Source organism: Eleutherodactylus coqui, chromosome 11 (assembly GCF_035609145.1).
Source record: "Eleutherodactylus coqui strain aEleCoq1 chromosome 11, aEleCoq1.hap1, whole genome shotgun sequence".
In the NCBI taxonomy this organism is placed as follows: domain Eukaryota; kingdom Metazoa; phylum Chordata; class Amphibia; order Anura; family Eleutherodactylidae; genus Eleutherodactylus; species Eleutherodactylus coqui.
This window is the reverse complement of record NC_089847.1, coordinates 131,986,694-132,008,473: the sequence shown is the minus strand read 5'-3', so window position 1 is coordinate 132,008,473 and position 21,780 is coordinate 131,986,694. Positions and strand designations below refer to the sequence as shown.

The 21,780-nt window shown below is 47.4% G+C and overlaps 1 protein-coding gene across 4 annotated transcripts in view; it reads left to right on the top strand.

Annotated features, from left to right (window-relative positions):
- Positions 1-21,780, top strand: part of SBF2 (SET binding factor 2) — a 300,830-nt gene that overhangs the window by 254,898 nt on the left and 24,152 nt on the right. The window contains exons 29-34 of one of the 4 annotated variants that reach the window (XM_066583536.1): positions 6,985-7,080; positions 9,250-9,318; positions 10,314-10,498; positions 17,803-17,979; positions 18,944-19,045; positions 19,966-20,151. In XM_066583536.1, coding sequence (XP_066439633.1) covers positions 6,985-7,080; positions 9,250-9,318; positions 10,314-10,498; positions 17,803-17,979; positions 18,944-19,045; positions 19,966-20,151 — 815 coding nt within the window. The remainder of the gene's footprint in view (positions 1-6,984; positions 7,081-9,249; positions 9,319-10,313; positions 10,499-17,802; positions 17,980-18,943; positions 19,046-19,965; positions 20,152-21,780) is intronic. The other 3 variants (XM_066583538.1, XM_066583537.1, XM_066583539.1) reach the window with 3 other exon arrangements.

The window sequence follows — 21,780 nt, the reverse complement described above, 5'->3', positions numbered from 1 at the left end:
GTATAATACAGGATGTAACTCCGGGGCAGTACAGGATAAGTAATGTATATACACAGTGACTCTACCAGCAGAATAGCGAGTGCAGCTCTGGGATATAATACATGATGTAACTCAGGATCAGTACAGGATAAGTAATGTATGTACACAGTGACTCCACCAGCAGAATAGTGAGTGCAGCTCTAGAGTATAATACAGGATGTAACCCAGGATCAGTACAGGATAAGTAATGTATGTACACAGTGACTCCACCAGCAGAATAGTGAGTGCAGCTCTGGGGTATAATACAAGATGTAACTCAGGATCAGTACAGGATAAGTAATGTATGTACACAGTGACTCCACCAGCAGAATAGTGAGTGCAGCTCTGCAGTATAATACAGGATGTAACTCAGGATCAGTACAGGATAAGTAATGTATGTACACAGTGACTTCAGCAGCAGAATAGTGAGTGCAGCTCTGGGGTATAATACAGGATGTAACCCAGGATCAGTGCAGGATAAGTAATGTATGTACACAGTGACTCCACCAGCAGAATAGTGAGTGCAGCTCTGAAGTATAATACAGGATGTAACTCAGGGGCAGTACAGGATAAGTAATGTATGTACACAGTGATTTATTTCTAAGATTTAGACATCCTTCACTATAGGGCACAACTGGGACCCCCACTTACCCAATTAGATGGTGTTGGGATCTGTTCCTGTGCCCCATCATCCTCCTCTTTCTCTTGGACAGTCATTGTTGCCAGTGGATGATTCCCCAGTGTTTCCAGTAAGCCCGCTGTGTTTGTACGCTCTGTTTCAAATTATTACGCAAATTAAATATTAACAGGATTTCAGTAAAATCAGCATTTAAACTTTAGTTTTTAAAATAAAGTGTTTGTTTGGTTTCTCCTCTCCTTTTAGACGTGCGATACCAATGTCAGACAGGTTTGTTAATTAGATTGCAGGTGGCTGCAGGGAAAGTTACTTCCAGAGAATGTTCCACATTATTAAGCAAATCGCAGTTCTCCTGCAATATGGGGAGGAAGAAAGACCTTTCTGGAGATGAAAAGCGGGAATTAGTCCAATGTCTTGCAAAAGGCTTAAAAGATATTGATATTTCATCAAAACTGAAGAGAGATCATTGAGCTATGAAAAGATATGTGAGCGATTCACAGCACAGGCCAATACAGTCTGATAAATGCTGCTGATGAAGTTGCTGGGTCTCTGGAGTGTCGCAGACTTATGGATGCAGGCTCCTCCAGAGATTAGCATATAGCTGTTCGGTCACCTCTAACCAAAGCTCACAAGGAGAAGCGTTCGCAACGGACTCAGAAATACATAAACACTCATTTTCAAACAGTTTTTTTCCCTGATGTATGCCATGCTACACCGGATGGTCCTGGTGGATAGAGTTCTGGATGGGTGGTGAATGGCCACCTTGTTACTACGAGGACTAAGATGTCAGCAAGGAGGTGGCAGAGTGATGTTTTGGGCTGGAATATTGGAAAGTGAGATGGTAAGTCCCCTTAGGGTCCCTGAGGGTGTCGAAATGAACTCCGTGGTATAAAAAGATACCGCTTTCATACAAGGCAATGCTCCATCCCGTGCTGCAAAAACCCCATTGACTCCTTGGCTGCTATAGCCATAAAAGGAGATAACATTATGGAGTGTCCACCATCATCTCCTAACCTCAGTCCTAGTGAGAACCTGCGGAGCATCCTTAGAAGGAAGATATGAGAGTGAGCATCAGTATACCTCAAACTCCGCGTCCTCTACTGAAATACAAGCAGAAACTGTAGATGGGCGTACAAGTGCAATCAGGAGAGTTCAAGTCACATCAAAGAGGGGCTCAAATATCAACATGGAACTTGGTCTGGAAATAGAAGCATGGCTGTTTAACCCCTTCCCGCTCCAGGACGTACCGTTACGTCCTGGGAGCCTGGTACTTCCCGCAAAAGGACGTACCGGTACGTCCTGGAGATAGCACGGGATCACATAAGATCCCGCGCTATCCCGCAGCGGGAGCCGGCTGTCAGTCACAGCCGGCGTCCCGCTCCAACAGCGGGGGGACATCGGAGATGCGCCCGCCGCTGTTAACCCCTTCCCTGCCGCGATCTAAGTAGATCGCGGCAGGGAAAGAGTTCACAGAGGGATCGCGATCCCTGTGTGTCTCCGGCCGGAACTCGCGATGTTATCGCGAGAGCCCGGCCTGTCACCATCGCAACAGGACGCCAGACACTGGCTTCCTGTATTGCCTGTGCCTATAATCGCTGTACAAGAGATAAGGCATGGCAGAGCAGTAGTAGTACCTCAGAGGGACTCAAATAGTATAAAAAAAAAGAAAAGAAAAGTGTAAAAAAAAGAAAAATGTAAAAAAAAAATGTAAAAAAAAACCCTTTTTTATGCTTTTTCTACATTAGCATAAAAAAAGGGAAAAAAAAACTAAAACCCCACATATTGGATATTGACGCGTCCGTAACGACGTGTACAAAAAGTTGAACACGCTTTTTATTTTGTACGACAAAAAGCGTAAAAAAAACCGCTAAAAAACAGTGGCAAAATGCTAATTTTTAGCATTTTGCCTCACAAAAAATGCAATAAAAGTGATCAAAAAAGCCGTACGTTTCTCAAAATGGTACCAGTAAAAACTACAGCTCGTCTCGCAAAAAATAAGCCCTTAAAGAGCTCCGTACATAGAAAAATAAAAAAGTTACAGGACTTTGAATGCAGCTATAGAGAAAAAAAAGATTTCCAAAAAAAAGGGGGTTTTATTGCAAAAAAGTGTAAAAACCTAAAAAAAAATATTACAATTTTGGTATCGTTGTAACCGTACCGACCCGCAGAAAAAATTTAGTGTGTCATTTATGCTGCATGATTAACACTGTAAAAAAAAAAAAAAAATCTATGGCAGAATTGATGCGTTTTCTCTCCCTGTTATCATTAAAAAAAAAATTAAAAAATTTTACGATATAGTCTATGTACCCGAAAGTGGCACCGATAAAAACTACAGATCGCCACGCAAAAAACAAGCCCTTATACGGCCGCGTCCACGGAAAAATAAAAAAGTTATGGCTTTTGAAAAATGGAGATGGAAAAATACCAAAAAATCGCTTGGTCCTCAACGCCAAAATAGGCCGTGTCATTAAGGGGTTAAAAATTAATTCTGCTTAATACACTCATTGTCAAAAACCAATCCCTCCCCTAGAAGTTGTCGGATGGAATGACGCTTTCTGTGCGATTGTAACGTTGATATCAGTAAGTGATTATAATATCAGAGCAAAAGAATAATTTATTGTCTGAAACTGGGCCCTTGTAGAAAGGCTCTAGTGCCCTGTTGTACCGCCTCTAGCTTAGATACAAGATGTGATACGGGCGGCATGGAGGCTCTAGTACCCTGTTGTACCGCCTCTAGCTTAGATACAAGATGTGATACGGGCGGCATGGAGGCTCTGGTGCCCTGTTGTACCGCCTCTAGCTTAGATACAAGATGTGATACGGGCGGCATGGAGGCTCTAGTGCCCTGTTGTACCGCCTCTAGCTTAGATACAAGATGTGATACGGGCGGCATGGAGGCTCTAGTACCCTGTTGTACCGCCTCTAGCTTGGATACAAGATGTGATACGGGCGGCATGGAGGCTCTGGTGCCCTGTTGTACCGCCTCTAGCTTAGATACAAGATGTGATACGGGCGGCATGGAGGCTCTGGTGCCCTGTTGTACCGCCTCTAGCTTAGATACAAGATGTGATACGGGCGGCATGGAGGCTCTAGTGCCCTGTTGTACCGCCTCTAGCTTAGATACAAGATGTGATACGGGCGGCATGGAGGCTCTAGTACCCTGTTGTACCGCCTCTAGCTTGGATACAAGATGTGATACGGGCGGCATGGAGGCTCTGGTGCCCTGTTGTACCACCTCTAGCTTAGATACAAGATGTGATACGGGCGGCATGGAGGCTCTAGTACCCTGTTGTACCGCCTCTAGCTTAGATACAAGATGTGATACGGGCGGCATGGAGGCTCTAGTGCCCTGTTGTACCGCCTCTAGCTTAGATACAAGATGTGATACGGGCGGCATGGAGGCTCTAGTGCCCTGTTGTACCGCCTCTAGCTTAGATACAAGATGTGATACGGGCGGCATGGAGGCTCTAGTACCCTGTTGTACCGCCTCTAGCTTGGATACAAGATGTGATACGGGCGGCATGGAGGCTCTGGTGCCCTGTTGTACCGCCTCTAGCTTAGATACAAGATGTGATACGGGCGGCATGGAGGCTCTGGTGCCCTGTTGTACCGCCTCTAGCTTAGATACAAGATGTGATACGGGCGGCATGGAGGCTCTAGTGCCCTGTTGTACCGCCTCTAGCTTAGATACAAGATGTGATACGGGCGGCATGGAGGCTCTAGTACCCTGTTGTACCGCCTCTAGCTTGGATACAAGATGTGATACGGGCGGCATGGAGGCTCTGGTGCCCTGTTGTACCACCTCTAGCTTAGATACAAGATGTGATACGGGCGGCATGGAGGCTCTAGTACCCTGTTGTACCGCCTCTAGCTTAGATACAAGATGTGATACGGGCGGCATGGAGGCTCTAGTGCCCTGTTGTACCGCCTCTAGCTTAGATACAAGATGTGATACGGGCGGCATGGAGGCTCTAGTGCCCTGTTGTACCGCCTCTAGCTTAGATACAAGATGCGATACGGGCGGCATGGAGGCTCTAGTGCCCTGTTGTACCGCCTCTAGCTTGGATACAAGATGTTATACGGGTGGGCATGGAGGCTCTAGTACCCTGTTGTACCGCCTCTAGCATAGATACAAGATGTGATACGGGTGGGCATGGAGGCTCTAGTACCCTGTTGTACCGCCTCTAGCTTGGATACAAGATGTGATACGTGGGGCATGGAGGCTCTAGTACCCTGTTGTACTGCCTCTAGCTTGGATACAAGATGTAATACGGGCGGGCATGGAGGCTCTAGTACCCTGTTGTACCGCCTCTAGCTTGGATACAAGATGTGATAAGGGCGTTCATGGAGGCTATAGTACCCTTTTGTACTGCCTCTAGCTTGGATACAAGATGTAATACGGGCGGGCATGGAGGCTCTAGTACCCTTTTGTACTGCCTCTAGCTTGGATACAAGATGTAATACGGGCGGGCATGGAGGCTCTAGTACGCTGTTGTACCGCCTCTAGCTTGGATACAAGATGTGATATGGGCGGGCATGGAGGCTCTAGTACCCTGTTGTACCGCCTCTAGCTTGGATACAAGATGTGATAAGGGCGTTCATGAAGGCTCTAGTACCCTTTTGTACTGCCTCTAGCTTGGATACAAGATGTGATATGGGCGGGCATGGAGGCTCTAGTACCCTGTTGTACCGCCTCTAGCTTGGATACAAGATGTGATATGGGCGGGCATGGAGGCTCTAGTACCCTGTTGTACCGCCTCTAGCTTGGATACAAGATGTGATAAGGGCATTCATGGAGGCTCTAGTACCCTTTTGTACTGCCTCTAGCTTGGATACAAGATGTGATACGGGCGGGCATGGAGGCATACAGGTTCTGTATTGTATCCTGCAGCATATAGCTCCACATTAGCTGTAATTGAGCCTCTAGATCGTACAAACTTGTAGGCTGTTGAGGTTGGGGTCTCAGATGGTCCCATACATGTTCTATTAGTAATGAATCTGGTGACCGGGCAGCCAGAGAACTGTGACAATGTTGTGGGGGCTCCTGGGACCCCCTTGTGTGTGCGGCCGAGCATTATCCTGCTGGAAGCCACCATAAGAGGAACACATGTGGCTGCATGATGTCCTGAACATATCGCTGAGCTGTCATTGTCCCTTGTACCACCACTAGGGGGGACCAATTGTCGTATGCGATGTCTCCCAGACCATCACACCAGCAGAGAGCAGTGTGCCGCTCCACAGGAAAGTCAGGATTTAGGCACTCACCTCGAGATGTGTGCCCTCACACATCCACTGGTCCCAACACCTCCTAACAGTCTGGTCAGAACGGCACGGTGGGGGACAATTCATGGATCCGACCATCCAGCTTCTCACATCCCAATAATGCGCCCCCCTCTGGTAACGGGGTGAAATCTCTTCTCTGCGTCGTAGAGGCGTCTAGTGGCCAACAAGCTCTACAAGCAGAAGAAGAGGTCACTACACACAAGGGGCCTCCGAGAGCCTCTTATAGGCCAAGGGGGGAACCACTTTTAGGGCCTCCGGTGACAAGACCGTCCAACTAATCACCACAACTCTCATCATTACAGATCTGCCTGAGATGGAACTGCAGGACGGGGTCTGCAGCAAAACGACAACTTCTTCTAGGGGCCGAATTGCGTATAAAAATATTTAAAAAAAAAAAAAGTAATTTGCAACAACAGATTTTGTGTTTATTTCAAAATAGAAATGAAGCCTCGGCCATTTTCAGGATTTCCACTTGTAATAAAACTGTTGAGGATAAGAGAGAATCCTCGCACAGACTACTTGTTTTGGAAAAACACACAAATGGCGCGTGCATAATAATTTGGGACACAGTGTACTGCATTAGTCTCTTCATAGATACATTTGGGGGTCCCTAGAAATTGCAAGAGACTCCTTGTCTTTCCTTCTGGTCTTTAGCGTCCTCCGGTTACATTGCAGTGATCATGTGATGGGGTCGGGTTCACTGGAAGGTAACACCGGTGCGATCCAGGCGGAAGACTCGTGACTGGAAAAGTCGCCTACTTAAAACTTAATCCGCTTAGTTCTTCCTTATACGATTTGCCCTCCTCGCTGGGAAACTGGAACCCTAAGGAAATCACGCATGCTTGGCTTTCCCTAACATCCAGCGCCCTAATCCATTAATCGTTTCACCTAATGATTCTCATGGAGGACACCGATGGGGGAGGGGATTGTTATGTGTCTGCAGTTTTCATCCATGTTTTATGTTGCATTTAACCTGTTTTTGTTTGTTTCCCGTTTTGTTTTTTCCCGCTGTTGTCTCAATTGTCCATTTGTTTGCCTGACTTTAGGCAGCACGAGAAAGAGCTCCAGAATGAGCGGAGGGGTTAAGCATATTGTGCCAGGACACTTGGATGGCAGTCCGTCCAATAGCTTTACGCGAGGAGGTTAGTAAGTGAGAGCTCCATGCTACAAAGTAACACCGCCACGATTGTATCAGCGCTATAGAGAGGCAATGGAGAATCCCGACAGCAGGGCATCCATTAACCTGTGCACAACCCCTTACTCAACTGCTGCTGGGATCATCCATGATGGACTGTAGGGGGCGCTAAATGCTTCAGAATAAGCATTCATTGGTTTGAATTGATGCTGCGCATCGTCCAGGTTTAGAGATGCCCGCTGCTCTACTAGCTCAAAATGCCCTTATTGGACATTGAGCATGAGTTTATGTGAACGAGAGATAGCCCATTTAATGACAGCATGTCTGGGTAAAGGGCATTTACCCCTTAAAATAAAGCCCCAGTATATATGTCCCTGAGTCGTACTCATGTATTATGCTATCTTTTAATCTTGTCGTTCCTTGGAAGGCTGGGTGGAAACCATTATGATCAACATTATGGCTTTCCCAGGTTCTTCAGTCTGACCATCGCACGCTGCAGACCACTGCTGTAATTTAATGGATTGCATTGTAAGGATCCAGGACAGAGTTTGCTGTTTGTCTGGCCCCGTGGGCGTTGCTCGCTGGTTTTACGTTCACCTGCACTAACATTCACGCATTTTACACGTAACTCTCCATTCCAAATTATCCCAACCATCTACTCAAATCTCCATCATCCTCATCATCTCATAGAAGAAAATGATCCCTGAGCTACCCAAGAGGTAACAGATGCTGCAAAATAAGTAACTACTAATAGCCATCATTCCGGTGCTCTTAGGGATTAGCATCCAGCTTTCTGCAGACCCCAAATGGCACTGAGATCTGCATTATTTGGACTCTCTGTACCTAACAGGGAAGATATTTTTTTTGTTTCTGCTGGTCTATGAAAGGCTGGATGCCGCTATTCCCTACATAATAAGGCACTGTTTGGGGCTATCATCTAGTATCTGTTACGTGAGTACAAGGCTAAAAGAATTAAACAATAGGAAAAAAACCTTCCAGTTAGATTTTTTTCTTACATTTCAAGGTGAAATTTTCAAAACTTTAGAGATTTACATTTTATAAAACAAAAAGGTCAGAAAAACTGCAGAATATCCTTTTGTCTGTTGCTTTCTGTTGTTGGCTTCCTTTCTCTCTCTTCTCTCTCTTTCTTCCTCTCTTGTTCCTTCCTTTCTTCCTCTCTTGTTCCTTCCTTTCTTCCTCTCTTGTTCCTTCCTTTCTTCCTCTCTTGTTCCTTCCTTTCTTTCTTCCTCTCTTGTTCCTTCCTTTCTTTCTTCCTCTCTTGTTCCTTCCCTTCTTCCTCTCTTGTTCCTTCCCTTCTTCCTCTCTTGTTCCTTCCCTTCTTCCTCTCTTGTTCCTTCCCTTCTTCCTCTCTTGTTCCTTCCCTTCTTCCTCTCTTGTTCCTTCCCTTCTTCCTCTCGTTCCTTCCCTTCTTTCTCTCTTGTTCCTTCCCTTCTTCCTCTCTTGTTCCTTCCCTTCTTTCTCTCTTGTTCCTTCCCTTCTTCCTCTCTTGTTCCTTCCCATCTTCCTCTCTTGTTCCTTCCCGTCTTCCTCTCTTGTTCCTTCCCGTCTTCCTCTCTTGTTCCTTCCCGTCTTCCTCTCTTGTTCCTTCCCGTCTTCCTCTCTTGTTCCTTCCCGTCTTCCTCTCTTGTTCCTTCCCGTCTTCCTCTCTTGTTCCTTCCCGTCTTCCTCTCTTGTTCCTTCCCGTCTTCCTCTCTTGTTCCTTCCCGTCTTCCTCTCTTGTTCCTTCCCGTCTTCCTCTCTTGTTCCTTCCCGTCTTCCTCTCTTGTTCCTTCCCGTCTTCCTCTCTTGTTCCTTCCCGTCTTCCTCTCTTGTTCCTTCCCGTCTTCCTCTCTTGTTCCTTCCCGTCTTCCTCTCTTGTTCCTTCCCGTCTTCCTCTCTTGTTCCTTCCCGTCTTCCTCTCTTGTTCCTTCCCGTCTTCCTCTCTTCTTCCTCTCTCCCTCCTATTATTTTTATGGTTGGTCAATTACTAATAGTTCGGGATGAAGTGACTTCTGAGCATTGATCTTGTGATTATGCCATATTTGTATTACTGTATATTTTGATGTGAATCTTCAGCTTGTTTTTTGCTTGCTATTGTCTGTCCTGTCAGTTTTCTTGTGTGTGATCTGCTCTGATCTATAACCTTCTCACTTTCTTTTCCTCCTCTTCTGTCCAGTTCTGGGGTATAGGGATAAGTTCTTCTCACAGACACATCTCACAGCTAAGGAAAAGATACAGAATACAGGTATCTGCCCTGCCACCACAGTCACTCTTCATCATCCTCATGAGGGCTCCTCAGTCATCTCATCCCAGATATTGCCCCCCACCACCTCATATCTCATATGATCCACATATAAAATCTGGAGCTGCACCAAAGCCACCATTGATAGGGCAGCTAATGGGCAGGACTGAGTCGAGCACAGGAGCATTTAAAACTCCTATTAGCCCCAGTAGAGTGGTTGATGGAGTTAGTGCGATTCACTAATTCTTATGTTACTCGTGCCCGAACTAAATTATCGTCATACACCATAATCACCAACGCAGATTTTTTGAATATGCAATGCAGGCCTCAAAACCTTTTCAATATCTGTCCACACTTGGACATGATCATTTATAATAATCGTATTAACATATCACCAGGAAACATTCCACTCTGTTGGGATTTTTGGCCAGCTGTCCCTCAATGAGATTTCCTATTGTCCATGATGCTGCCGCCCCAGGCTATGGCTGATATGCAATAACACTTTCCCAGAGTTATATGTGGCCAATTTTGTCACTTAGGAGTCTCAGAAAGCCAGGCAATAAAACAAGTAGGAGCAGGTTCTGGAGGCCATAATGGAAATTGCCCAGCTTTCTTTTCATCACCCTTGTAGTAGAGTCCATAGGTTGTATCATTCCACTGTATCCATAGACCAGTCTACCCCGTTCTCAGTACTCACTTCGCTGTGGTCCTGCTTGCATCACTTATCGTTGGCTTACATTGCTCTGAACCTTATGCTCGACGTACTCTTTGCTGTCTGTACTGTCTGGCATTGCCCTGCACTGGCTGCTTTGTTGGCATTGTTTTCTACTGGCTGGCATTGCTCCCTGGTGGCTAGCATTGCTCTGACTCTCATGCAGGCAGTGCTTTGCTGTCTGCACTTATCAGGCTGGTGTTGCTTCCTGCTGCCTGCCTGGCCAGCCTCAGTCTACACATGGATTGTGCTTCTTCCTTTAAGTAACTTTTCCTTCTATGTCCAGGTGTTTGGGCCAGTCTGCGCTCCAGTAATCGCCTTATCACCACCCAAACGCCACTGGTTGACGTTGGCGCTCGGCTGGCTGGAAAGGATCACAACCCATCTTACACAGACCATGCCACCTTGCAGAGCCAGCTCTTAAAACGCCAGGCTGCTCTGTATATCTTCGGAGAGAAATCCCAGCTAAGGGTAAGAAAGTCACCTCTGAGTTTAATCTGCATCTAATCGTTCTGTACTGTAGACCGTTGCTGCTGAAGCATTGTCTGCAGGGAGTTGGGGTTGGCTCTCCTGCCCTGATATCACAAGTAAGTTTTTTGGGGGGGAGTAATGAAACAAGTAAATTTTGTTATTGTGTAATGTAATTTTTTTCCAGTTTTGCCTGCAGTGTAAAGAATAGGGGTTATTTATTACCACTCGCTTAAAGGGGTTGTCCCGCGAAACAAAGTTGGGGTATACACTTCTGTATGGCCATATTAATGCACTTTGTAATGTACATTGTGCATTAATTATGAGCCATACAGAAGTTATTCACTTACCTGTTCCGTTGCTGGCGTCCCCGTCTCCATGGTGCCATCTAATTTTCAGCGTCTAATCGCCCGATTAGACGCGCTTGCGCAGTCCGGTCTTCTTCTTTTCTGAATGGGGCCGCTCGTGCCGGAGAGCGGCTCCTCGTAGCTCCGCCCCGTCACGTGCCGATTCCAGCCAATCAGGAGGCTGGAATCGGCAATGGACCGCACAGAAGACCTGCGGTCCACCGAGGGTGAGGATCCCGGCGGCCATCTTCGCAAGGTAAGTAAGAAGTCACCGGAGCGCGGGGATTCAGGTAAGCACTATCCGGTTTTTTGTTTTAACCCCTGCATCGGGTTTGTCTCGCGCCGAACGGGGGGGCTATTGAAAAAAAAAAACCCGTTTCGGCGCGGGACAACCCCTTTAAATCTTTGAAAATTCCTGGAGAACAGGAGAAGTCCCAGAAGTTTGGAAAAGGGCAAATGTTGTCCCTATATTCCAAGAAGGGAAGAAGGTGGATCCAAGAAACTACAGGCCTGTGAGCCTGACTTTATACCGGGAAAGATCTTTGAGCAAATTATTAAACTGCATTTATGCAAGTACTTCGATGAGAATCGAGTAATTAACCAGAGCCAGCATGGGTTTGTAACAAAGAAGTCATGCCAGACTAATCTAATTTTAATATGACAAAATAACCAACTGGGTTGATTAGAGAATGCGGTAAATACAGTATATCCTGACTTTAGTAAAGCATTTGACAAAGTATATCATACAATCCTTTATTGAAAAAATGATAAAATTTGTGATCGATAAGGCAACTGTTAAAGGGGTTGTCCCGCGCCGAAACGTTTTTTTTTTTTTTTTCAATAGCCCCCCCGCTCAGCGCGAGACAAACCCGATGCATGGGTTTAAAAAAAAACCGGATAGTGCTTACCTGAATCCCCGCGCTCCGGTGACTTCTTACTTACCTTGCGAAGATGGCCGTCGGGATCTTCACCCTCGGTGGACCGCAGGTCTTCTGTGCGGTCCATTGCCGATTCCAGCCTCCTGATTGGCTGGAATCGGCACACGTGACGGGGCGGAGCTACGAGGAGCCGCTCTCCGGCACGAGCGGCCCCATTCAGAAGAAAGAAGACCGGACTGCGCAAGCGCGTCCAATCGGGCGATTAGACGCTGAAAATTAGACGGCACCATGGAGACGAGGACGCTAGCAACGGAACAGGTAAGTGAATAACTTCTGTATGGCTCATAATTAATGCACAATGTACATTACAAAGTGCATTAATATGGCCATACAGAAGTGTATACCCCAACTTTGTTTCGCGGGACAACCCCTTTAAGTAGACTCACAACTGGCTGAGTAGATCGTACTCAAAGAGTGGTCACAAAATGGCTGCCCATACGATTGGAAAAATGTGTCAAGTGGGGACCACAAGGCTCTGTCCTAGGCCCAGTGGTGTTTAACACCTTTATAAATGATCTGGAGGAGGGAATTGAGAGGAAACTGATCAAGTTTGCAGATGACACAAAGCTAGGAGTGATTGTTAACACTGGAGAAGAGAGGAAGAGAAAAAGATCTAGAAAAGCTTGAACAGTGGGAAGGGACTAACAGAATGATATTTAACAGGGAGAAATGCAAAGTCCTACATCTGGGCAAGAAAAATGAAAAAAAGCACATACAGAATGGGAGGAATTGGGCTAAGCAGTAGCACATGTGAAAAAGACTTGGGTATACTTAAAGATCAATGACTGAACATGAGTCAACAGTGTGATGCAGCAGCCAAAAAAGGCAAACACAATTCTGGGATGTATTAAGAGAAGCATAGAGTCTAGATCACATGAGGAAATTGTCCCCCTCTACTCTTCCTTGGTCAGACCTCATCTGGAATACTGTGTCTAGTTCTGGGCACCCCGATTTAGGGGGGGGAGGGGGAGTCACAGGTAAACTGGAGCAAATTCAGAGAAGAGTTACCAAGATGGTGAGCGGTCTGCAAACTAGGTCCAATGAGGAACGGTTAAAGGATCTGGGAATGTTTAGCATGTTAAAAAGAAGGCTGAGAGGAGACTTAATAGCTGTCTACAAATATCTGAAGGGCTGTCTCAGTGCAGAGGGATCAGCCCTATTCTCATCTGCACAAGGTAAGACTAGAAGCAATGGGATGAAACTGAAAGGGAGGAGACACAGATTAGATATTAGACAGTGAAGGTGATGAATAAATTGAACAGGTTACCACGAGAGGTGGAGAGTCGTCCTTCATAAGAAGTGTTCAGAGGCTGGACAGACATCTGTCTGGGTGGATGTACTGAATCCTGCACTGAGCAGGGAGTTGCACTACAATTATGTTGGTTGCTAAGGCTCCATCTAGTACTTAAAGGGGTTGTCCCGCGGCAGCAAGTGGGTTTATACACTTCTGTATGGCCATATTAATGCACTCTGTAATGTACATCGTGCATTAAATATGAGCCATACAGAGGTTATTCACTTACCTGCTCCGTTGCTGGCGTCCACGTCTCCATGGTTCCGTCGAATTTCGCTGGCGGCTTGCTTTTTTAGACGCGCTTGCGCAGTCCGTTCTTCTGCTCTGAGCACGAGCCGCTTCAGCGTGCTCGCCGCTACAGCTCTTCTGCGCATGCGCAGACGAGCTGTAACTTCTCGGGAGCGCGCTGGAGTGGCCATTCTGCTACCATCCTCTCTTAGAGGAAGGTGCAGAAACTTGAGCTGCCCAGCAGTGCCGAGACGCCGCCCAGCAGTGCCAAGAAGCCGTCCAGCCGTGCCGAGAAGCTGCCCAGGTAAGTGATGGGTCGGGGGTGACGAGTGACTAACTGGCCTGGGCCCCGGGGCCTACCGCTGTCGCGAGGGGACTGCCGCTGGGCCCCGGGGCCTACATCTGTCGCGAGGGGACTGCCGCTGGGGCCAGGGGCCTAGCGCTGGGGCCAGGGGCCTAGCGCAGGGGAGCCGGGGCCTAGCGCCGGTTACCTGCTGCCTGGCGGTAGGTGACTGTGGCCCAAGAGCGTGTGCCGTGGTCGGCCGCGTTCAATCCCGAGGCCCGGTCGGTGGCTGTGGGGTCCGGTCGGCGGCCGCGGTGGGTCTGGTCGGCGGCTGTGGGGCGTCTGGTTGTCAGGGAGACACAGCTGGTAGCGTCTCGGGAGCGCGCACGTCGGGCTACAGCAAGCGCGGTGCACCATGGGAGAAACCCGCTGTGCACCTTGAGAAAAGAACCGGCGGCCATCTTTGGGAAATGTTTTATAAGTTGCTGAAACACAAGAACTGTAAGTAGAAACCTGCTTTAAAACCCATTTACACGTGTGCATAGTAATGTATGCTTAAGATGGGGGACTGGGCAATAAAAAAATTACACCCTTGCCTCGAGACAACCCCTTTAAAAGTAAATCCTGACCACGTTTTCTATGTCTCCCAACCATCCTGGATATTGCTGGCTATCCCAATGTCCTGGTAGGGAGGAAACATGTCCCACGAGGACCTACCCACCTGATCAGACGAGAATCTAGTAAGATAGAAAACCGACTATACTCACCCCTTTTACCTTCCCTTCTGCTCCAACTCCCTGCTCAGTTCCAGGTAATGTGATCATGTCCTATCTCTGCATACAAGGATACATTATTATAGAGGCGAAGTATATGGGGTCACTGAGGGACACTATTACCGTGAGGGGGGGAACTGTGGGGCACTATTACTGTGAGAGATTCATTGAGGGGCATTATTGCCAAGAGAGGTTCACTGAGGGGCACTATTACTATGAGGTCATCAGTGGGGGGCCACTGTTACTGTGGGAGGGTCACTAAGGGGCACTGTTACTGTGGGAGGGTCACTAAGGGGCACTGTTACTGTGGGAGGGTCACTAAGGGGCACTGTTACTGTGGGAGGGTCACTAAGGGGCACTGTTACTGTGGGAGGGTCACTAAGGGGCACTGTTACTGTGGGAGGGTCACTGGGGGCGCGATTACCTTGAGGAGGGGAACGCTGATGGGCACCATTACCATGAGGGGGATCACTTTTACTGTGGGAAGATCATTGAGGGGCACTAATGGTGTGAGGGGTTTGCTGAAGGGCACTGTTGCCATGAAGTGGTGACTGAAGAGCAGTATTACTGTGGGAAGATCTCTGAGGAGCACTATTACTGGGAGGAGGAGGGGGAGGGGCACTGAGGGGCAATATTGCCATGAAGGGTGGGTGGGTGGGGGGTAGTACTGAGTGCTTATGAGTGGATAGGCGGGATCAGGAATTTACCTTCCCAGTATTGTCCCGTGTATCATTTGCAGATCCTTCTCCTGTGTAGCGGAGCTCTAGGACCTGGTAGTCGCTGTCCTGGCACTAGACCTTCTCAGCACATTCCCCACATAGCAGCGGCTATCAGCACTCAGCTTACCATTGGCCTCCACTTAAATACACAACTTGGTGATCCCACGACCCATTTTCTTAACCCGCTGTGCCTGCAGGGCATTGCTCCTCGTGTGACATTTTTCTTCCTATCGCTTTCATTTTTTGGCCTTGGTCCAAGAACATCAGCGGCAGAAATTCCTGAAATCACAAGGAAAATAATAGTTCTTAGAAAGGATTGTCCTCCATCTAAGAAGCCAAGGACCTCCCCACACGCTGGCGGAGATAAATGCTGCCCGGGGGTTTATGCTCACCACCTCTCCACTCATTTCTGTAAGACGAGCGGAGATCCATCCAATCTGCTTCCGTCACGTAGAAGTGAATGGAGTCATGGTCATACATGCACCATCGCTGCATTCAAAGTCTCATTTGGGGTGCAGCTCTGGGCATTGGTGTTGGTCCCAGGGGTCCGACCTCCAGCAAGCTGATATTTATTCCCTATCCTGTAAATAGGAGATAAATGTCAATGGTTGTAAAATCCTTTTTTTAATGCTTTGTAACAAAATTTGATTTGATTTCTGGCATTTTAAAGATCTCTGCTTGCTTTTAGTGAATGGGAACATATCAATTAACTGCAAACTTAGAGACCTAATACCTCTTACGGCTGAGCGTTTATTACAGTCCTTGCGCCATAATTACAAGTTATCCCCTATCCAGATGATATCCACAGGATGGGAGATCGGTGAGGTCCTCACCGCTGAGACCCCCACGGCTCCCAAGAACAAGGGCCCTGTGTCCCCCATCTTCCTCTCTACAGGCTTACTGCACACCACACAATGAGGAGGAAATTGAATGGTGCAACGGTCACGCAAGCATGCTACCACTCCATTTATTTCCTATGGGATTGCTGGAGATAGATGGCAAGCACTTGGGTATTTCTGTCAGCCCCATCCAAATCAATGAGGCGCCGACTGCCCATATTGTTTTCGGCTGCACATCTTTCTGTATGAATGGGGGACGTGCCTCCTTCAGCAATGATTCTCTACGAGAAATGAACGGACGCATAAATGATCGATCGCCTGGCATAGAGTCCCAATCGGTCCATGTAGAGGCTGAGTAGATGAGCGCCAATGTCTTTGACCAGCAATCGTCTATCATAGTGAACCGCTACATTTAAAAGAACCCTTGCAATTGCATTAAAGGGGTTGTGCCAAGTTATAACGTTATCTCCAATCCACAGGATAGGGTGTAACTTTATGATCGGTGGGGGTCCAATTGCTGCAACCCCCATCGGTCTTGAGAACAGCGGGTCCTGAGGAGCCACGTGTGATGGAATGCCGCATGTCCGCAAGTACGCTGCCACTCCATTCATATCGCTGGGAGCGTTGGAAGTTGCCAAGTACAAATGCTCGGCATACGTTGGCAGCCCCATTGAAATGAATGGAGTGGTGGCATGCATACACAAGCTCTGCTCCATTCATGTGGGGACCTTTAGGACCCCCGTTCTCGGGATCGGCGGGGGTCCCAGTGCTTTCCTTTGGATAGGGGATAACGTTATAACCCCTTTAATTCTAGACAATGCTCTGTGATCTAAACATTCTGGACTCCAGACTGATACATTTATACTGCACTGATACATTGTAACAAACTATCAAGACAGAAAAGCGATTTGTGATGGTCTAGAGCGGAGACCCCCAATACATTTTTTGACACTGCAGCTGTAATCTCCACGACTTCTCTATAGACGGTTAAGGCAAATAATCCGATTTCCGTGCTGGACAAGGAGATACGGTCAGCTACATCAGCCGTGCGTTACAGCGCAGCTCCTGGCTTCTCACCAAGCCCAGCCACTCTTACGCCTTTTTTGTGTGTTGTCCTTAATTGCAGAGTTTATCATGCAGTTATGTGAAGCATCTCGGGCCCCGCGGCCTTTCTGGCACCTTACAGGCGCTCATTAAATGATGATACTGCGCTGTTGTAATAATCTCTGTTCGCTATGGAAACCGCGTTCATCCGGAGAACGATGCTTTATGAGCTCAGCGGTGACAACGGATGGGACAGGAAGCAGCTCAATATAAACACCCCAGTGGTGGCGGAGGGGTAATGAAGAGCGGGGGCGATGGTCAACCTGCTGGTAATATATCCAGTGTTAGCACATGACAACCATAACCAGCTAATTAAATCTTCCACAAAAGCCGAGCGACGACAGATATTTTGCTTTCCCCTCTTTTTTTTGGCGTATTTCCGTATATTTCCAATTCACATCCAAAGCTGCTTTCAAAATGATGTGTACCGCACATGAAGATGGCAGTTTAGCTTCACTGCCTGCAGAGCTCCCACAATGCTCTCTGCTAATAGGAAGCTATTGACTCTGCTTTAGTTGTGATTATAGAGTATAAGTCATGAAGCAACTCAAAATTAGAGATCTGCAAAATTGCCAGTGAGTGGCCATAATGCGTATAAGAAACAGTCGTGTCGCATTCAGGCCGGCTGCATGCCTGCTAAAATAAGACTCAGCATTGTAACGTACGGATGGATTGCATTGCAGATGCAAATGTTGCAGGGTGGCGCAGGGTGTTGCAGAAGCTTAATATTGCAGGGGGTGCTGCCTTTTGTGAATAATGGAATGTGTCTTTTCACCCATTAGGGATTTAAGTTTGACTTCGCTCTGAATTGTGAATTTGTGCCCGTTGAGTTTGGTGATAACCGTCAAGTGAAAGCAAGCTTTAAGAAGTTGATGCGAGCCTGTGTGCCCAGCAGTGTGCCCGGAGACTCCGATGCCACTTTCTTCAAGTCATTGGGAGACTCTGAGTGGTTCCTGCAGGTGATTCAAATGTTGTTTTATAACCTGTATATGCTGTGTATATCAGCTGTCCACCATGCTGTACATTATTACATCTCACCACATCTCTGGAGATTTGCTTGAAGACTAGCGCTCCTCCAGGTTATTTTTACTCTGTGTTCAAATCCCCAGAATGGAGAATTCATATAACTGTACATATCGACTATCTACCATGCTGTACATGCTTACATCTCTTCTCTCTGGAGGCTTACTAGAAGGACTTTTCTGGCAAATGCTTTTGGTGAGCTATCCTCAGGATAGGTCATCAATAGTTGAACAACTGTGGTCTGCCGCTCAGGACCCTGGCCAATCAGCTGATCGGGAGTCTACTGTCCACACTGCAATACAGAAGGGTTAGAGGGGAGCTACTGCTCCGACCCCCGTGTAGTGGCTGACACTTCTAACTGCAGGCGCAGCTCCCATTGATTCCAACAAAAGCTGCACATGCAGTTACAAGTACTGGCCACTACATGAGTAGGAGCAGCAGCTTCTGCTCCAACCCGTGTAGTGTGGGGCGGACGACGGGCTCACGATCAATAGGTCAATAGCCGATCAACTATTGATGATCTATCCTGAGGATAGCCCTGGAAAACCCCTTTTAAAGGCCTTCTCCATTGGCCAATATTCAGACGTAAACATTCACCTGCCCAATCCTAAACGAGTCTGAATATGCTAATGAACAGGCTGCCGAGGAACGCCCTTTTTTATGGAGATGATCATTCCTCCACATACCGATCCTGTCCTGGTGTGAGCAGCCAGACCAGCGCCCAACGCGTATTCAGAACAGTAGAGCAATGGGCCATGTAAAGGGACCCTTACGAGTGACATTTAAAGAACTTTTCTATGACCGCCTGATAATCCGGCATTCATCAGGTCCTATTGATGGCAGATTATCGGTATATTGCTGTAGATTAACCCTTCTTTGACTCGTCTGTTTATCCCGCAGATACACAGGATAATCCAGCTGTCGGTTATCATATCTGAGCTTCTGGAAAGTGGCTCGTCTGTGATGGTCAGTCTGGAGGACGGCTGGGACATCACCACCCAGGTAAAGAATGACCCCTGAGGGTCAATGTAATTATTACTAGTCACATTTACCTTTTGGTGTCTAGGAAAGCTAGGTGAGCGCTTGTCCGGGACACATATAAGTAGGGTAGCCATTTAATTGATCTGTGTTATGCTGCGCGCGCTCAACAGACTAGAGAGAAGTTACATAAACTGATCCGTTGAAGCAGATGTCAAACATACAAATGGACACTAAGGCTTCCGTTTTTGGACAGATCGGTCTAACTGATCCATCAACAAAGCAGAAACCTTAATTTCTGTTTGTATCTGTTTTTTTTAATCTGTTTATGGGACTGTAGACGGATCCATTAAAAACAGAAATCCAATCCAAGCACACATGTGAATAGAGATTTAGAAATGCCCTTTGTAGGCGCTGCTCACAGTTGTGTCGGAGGCTTTATTTGGGACCTCAGGGCAGATCTGTCTATAAGTCGTGGACGAAATAGCACAGCATGCTGGGTTGTTTCATCCAGACGAATGCCGGCTAGACCCCATTATAGTCAATGGGATCCAGCCGGCGCTGTTCAGTTCCCCCACTGGACGGATCCGTTTACTGTGCGGCTGCCATTGTCCTGTGCCTATGATGCAATGGAGAATGGAAACCCAAATGTGGATGGGAACAGCGTCTTGTTGGCTCCTGGACGAGCTGTGTGACTACCAGTACAGCCACCATTCCGCTTTTGATGATACTATCGCTGTGTAACGCACCAGATTTGCTATTGTGCCGTGTGCCAGACCGGACAAACCCTGTGGAGGGGGCTGATTTGATGCCTATTTTTGTTACCACCCAGATTCACCAGGAGCTCACATAATGAGTAACGGCTGAGTAGACTCTTGATCGGTTTTGATAGAAGAGGGCGACCCTAGATTGGCTACTTACTGTACGATCTTTGCATTTTGTAGATCATCTCTCTGGTGCAGCTCCTCGGAGACCCTTTTTATCGCACTCTCGATGGCTTCCGGATGTTGATAGAGAAGGAATGGCTTTCTTTCGGCCATAAGTTCAGCCAGCGCAGCAACCTGTCGCTCAGCGGCCAAGGCAGCGGTTTTGTGCCGATCTTCCTGCAGTTTCTGGACTGTGTCCATCAGGTGAGTTTCTGTGAGCTGAACAGCCCCCCTACAATGAGATCGCAAGGTGCTGTTCGGTTGCCTGGCTGCCATGGCTGATTGCATGTCTGTGGCCTGACTTCATAGACTGCCTCTCAGTGTTATGCAATGCTACGGTACTACATCATATTGAAAATGATCAAACGGTTGCAAGTTCAAGTACCCTGTGGGGACTAAAAAAAAATGTAACAAAGAGTTAAAAAAAATAAAGTTTTAATAATTTTATGAGGAAAAAAGTAATAAAAGTTTTAGCCCCTGTCTAAAAGAAAATCTTTGTTGCCCATAGCAACAAATCACAGGACAGCTTTTATTTAGTCTCAGCAGTATAAGAAATGAAAGCTGCGCCGTGATTGGTTTAGATGGGCAACAAAGACACATTTTCAGACAGCTTTCATATGAGTGCGGTGCTGGCCGCCTTCTCCGTGACCCACCCTGTATATGTATAACTTTGCACTCGGAATGTTAGTCATATGCCCCTCCTGGCTCATTGCTCCCAGCACACACATGCCCGTATCCCAGCACACGCGTCCCTCACGCCATAGCAGTAAACACGCCGTCGCTGCCAGGAAAGGAGCACTTGTAGACTTGTTTATGCCAAATTTTACAGGTGTCAGCTGAATCCAGAACCCGTAAATCCTCCATTGTGTTACTTCATTTTTTTCATAGAATAACATCTGCGAGGACAGAAGATAAAAATCGTCCTGTGATGTCATCATTCTGCCGCTCCTGGGGTCACTCTGGTTCTTCTGGGCATTGTACTCACACTTAAAACGTCTTAGCAGTTGACTTGATGAAATGCCATTAATCCAATACCCATTAGTTCAGAAATTCTGGTAATCTGGCATTTGACAATGTCACACCAGAGTAGGGCTAGAACAGCCCAGTTGTCCAGCAGTGTCACCTTCAGCGGTCTCTGATGGCAGCAGCAGGACCCCACATTTTTAATACATGGTCAGTTCTTGCGTAAAGTTAATATGTTTAGAATGAAATGTTCTTCATAGTACACTGTTATTCAAAACAATCGCGAATCTTGAATTTGTCGTTTTGCTGTAAAACCCATCCTGTAGTTCCATCTCAGACAGATCTGTAATGATGAGAGTTGTGGTGATTAGATGGACGGTCTTGTCACCGGAGGACCTATAAGTGGTTCCCCCCCTTGGCCTATAAGAGGCTCTCGGAGGCTCCTTGTGTGCAGTGACCTCTTCTTCCGCTTGTGTAGAGCTTGTTGGCCACTAGACGCCTCTACGACGCAGAGAAGAGATTTCACCCCGTTACCAGAGGGGGGCGCATTATTGGGATGTGAGAAGCTGGATGGTCGTATCCATGAATTGTCCCCCACCGGCCGTTCTAACCAGACTGTTAGGAGGTGTTGGGACCAGTGGATGTGTGAGGGCGCACAAGGTGATCGGGCTCAGGACATCCCCCTACAGACCACCAGTAGAGAGGAGCGTCTGACAAGCACCTGCAGTTCCAACTGTTTCGTTGTCCGCCGTCCAGAGACAGGGAGCGCCATCGTTACATCCCTGTGTCTGTTCAAACCAATTCAAGGCGCTTGGCTGCAGGAAGTTTGTTCTCACGGCCCCCATTACATGTTCGGCCTCTGACCCCCAC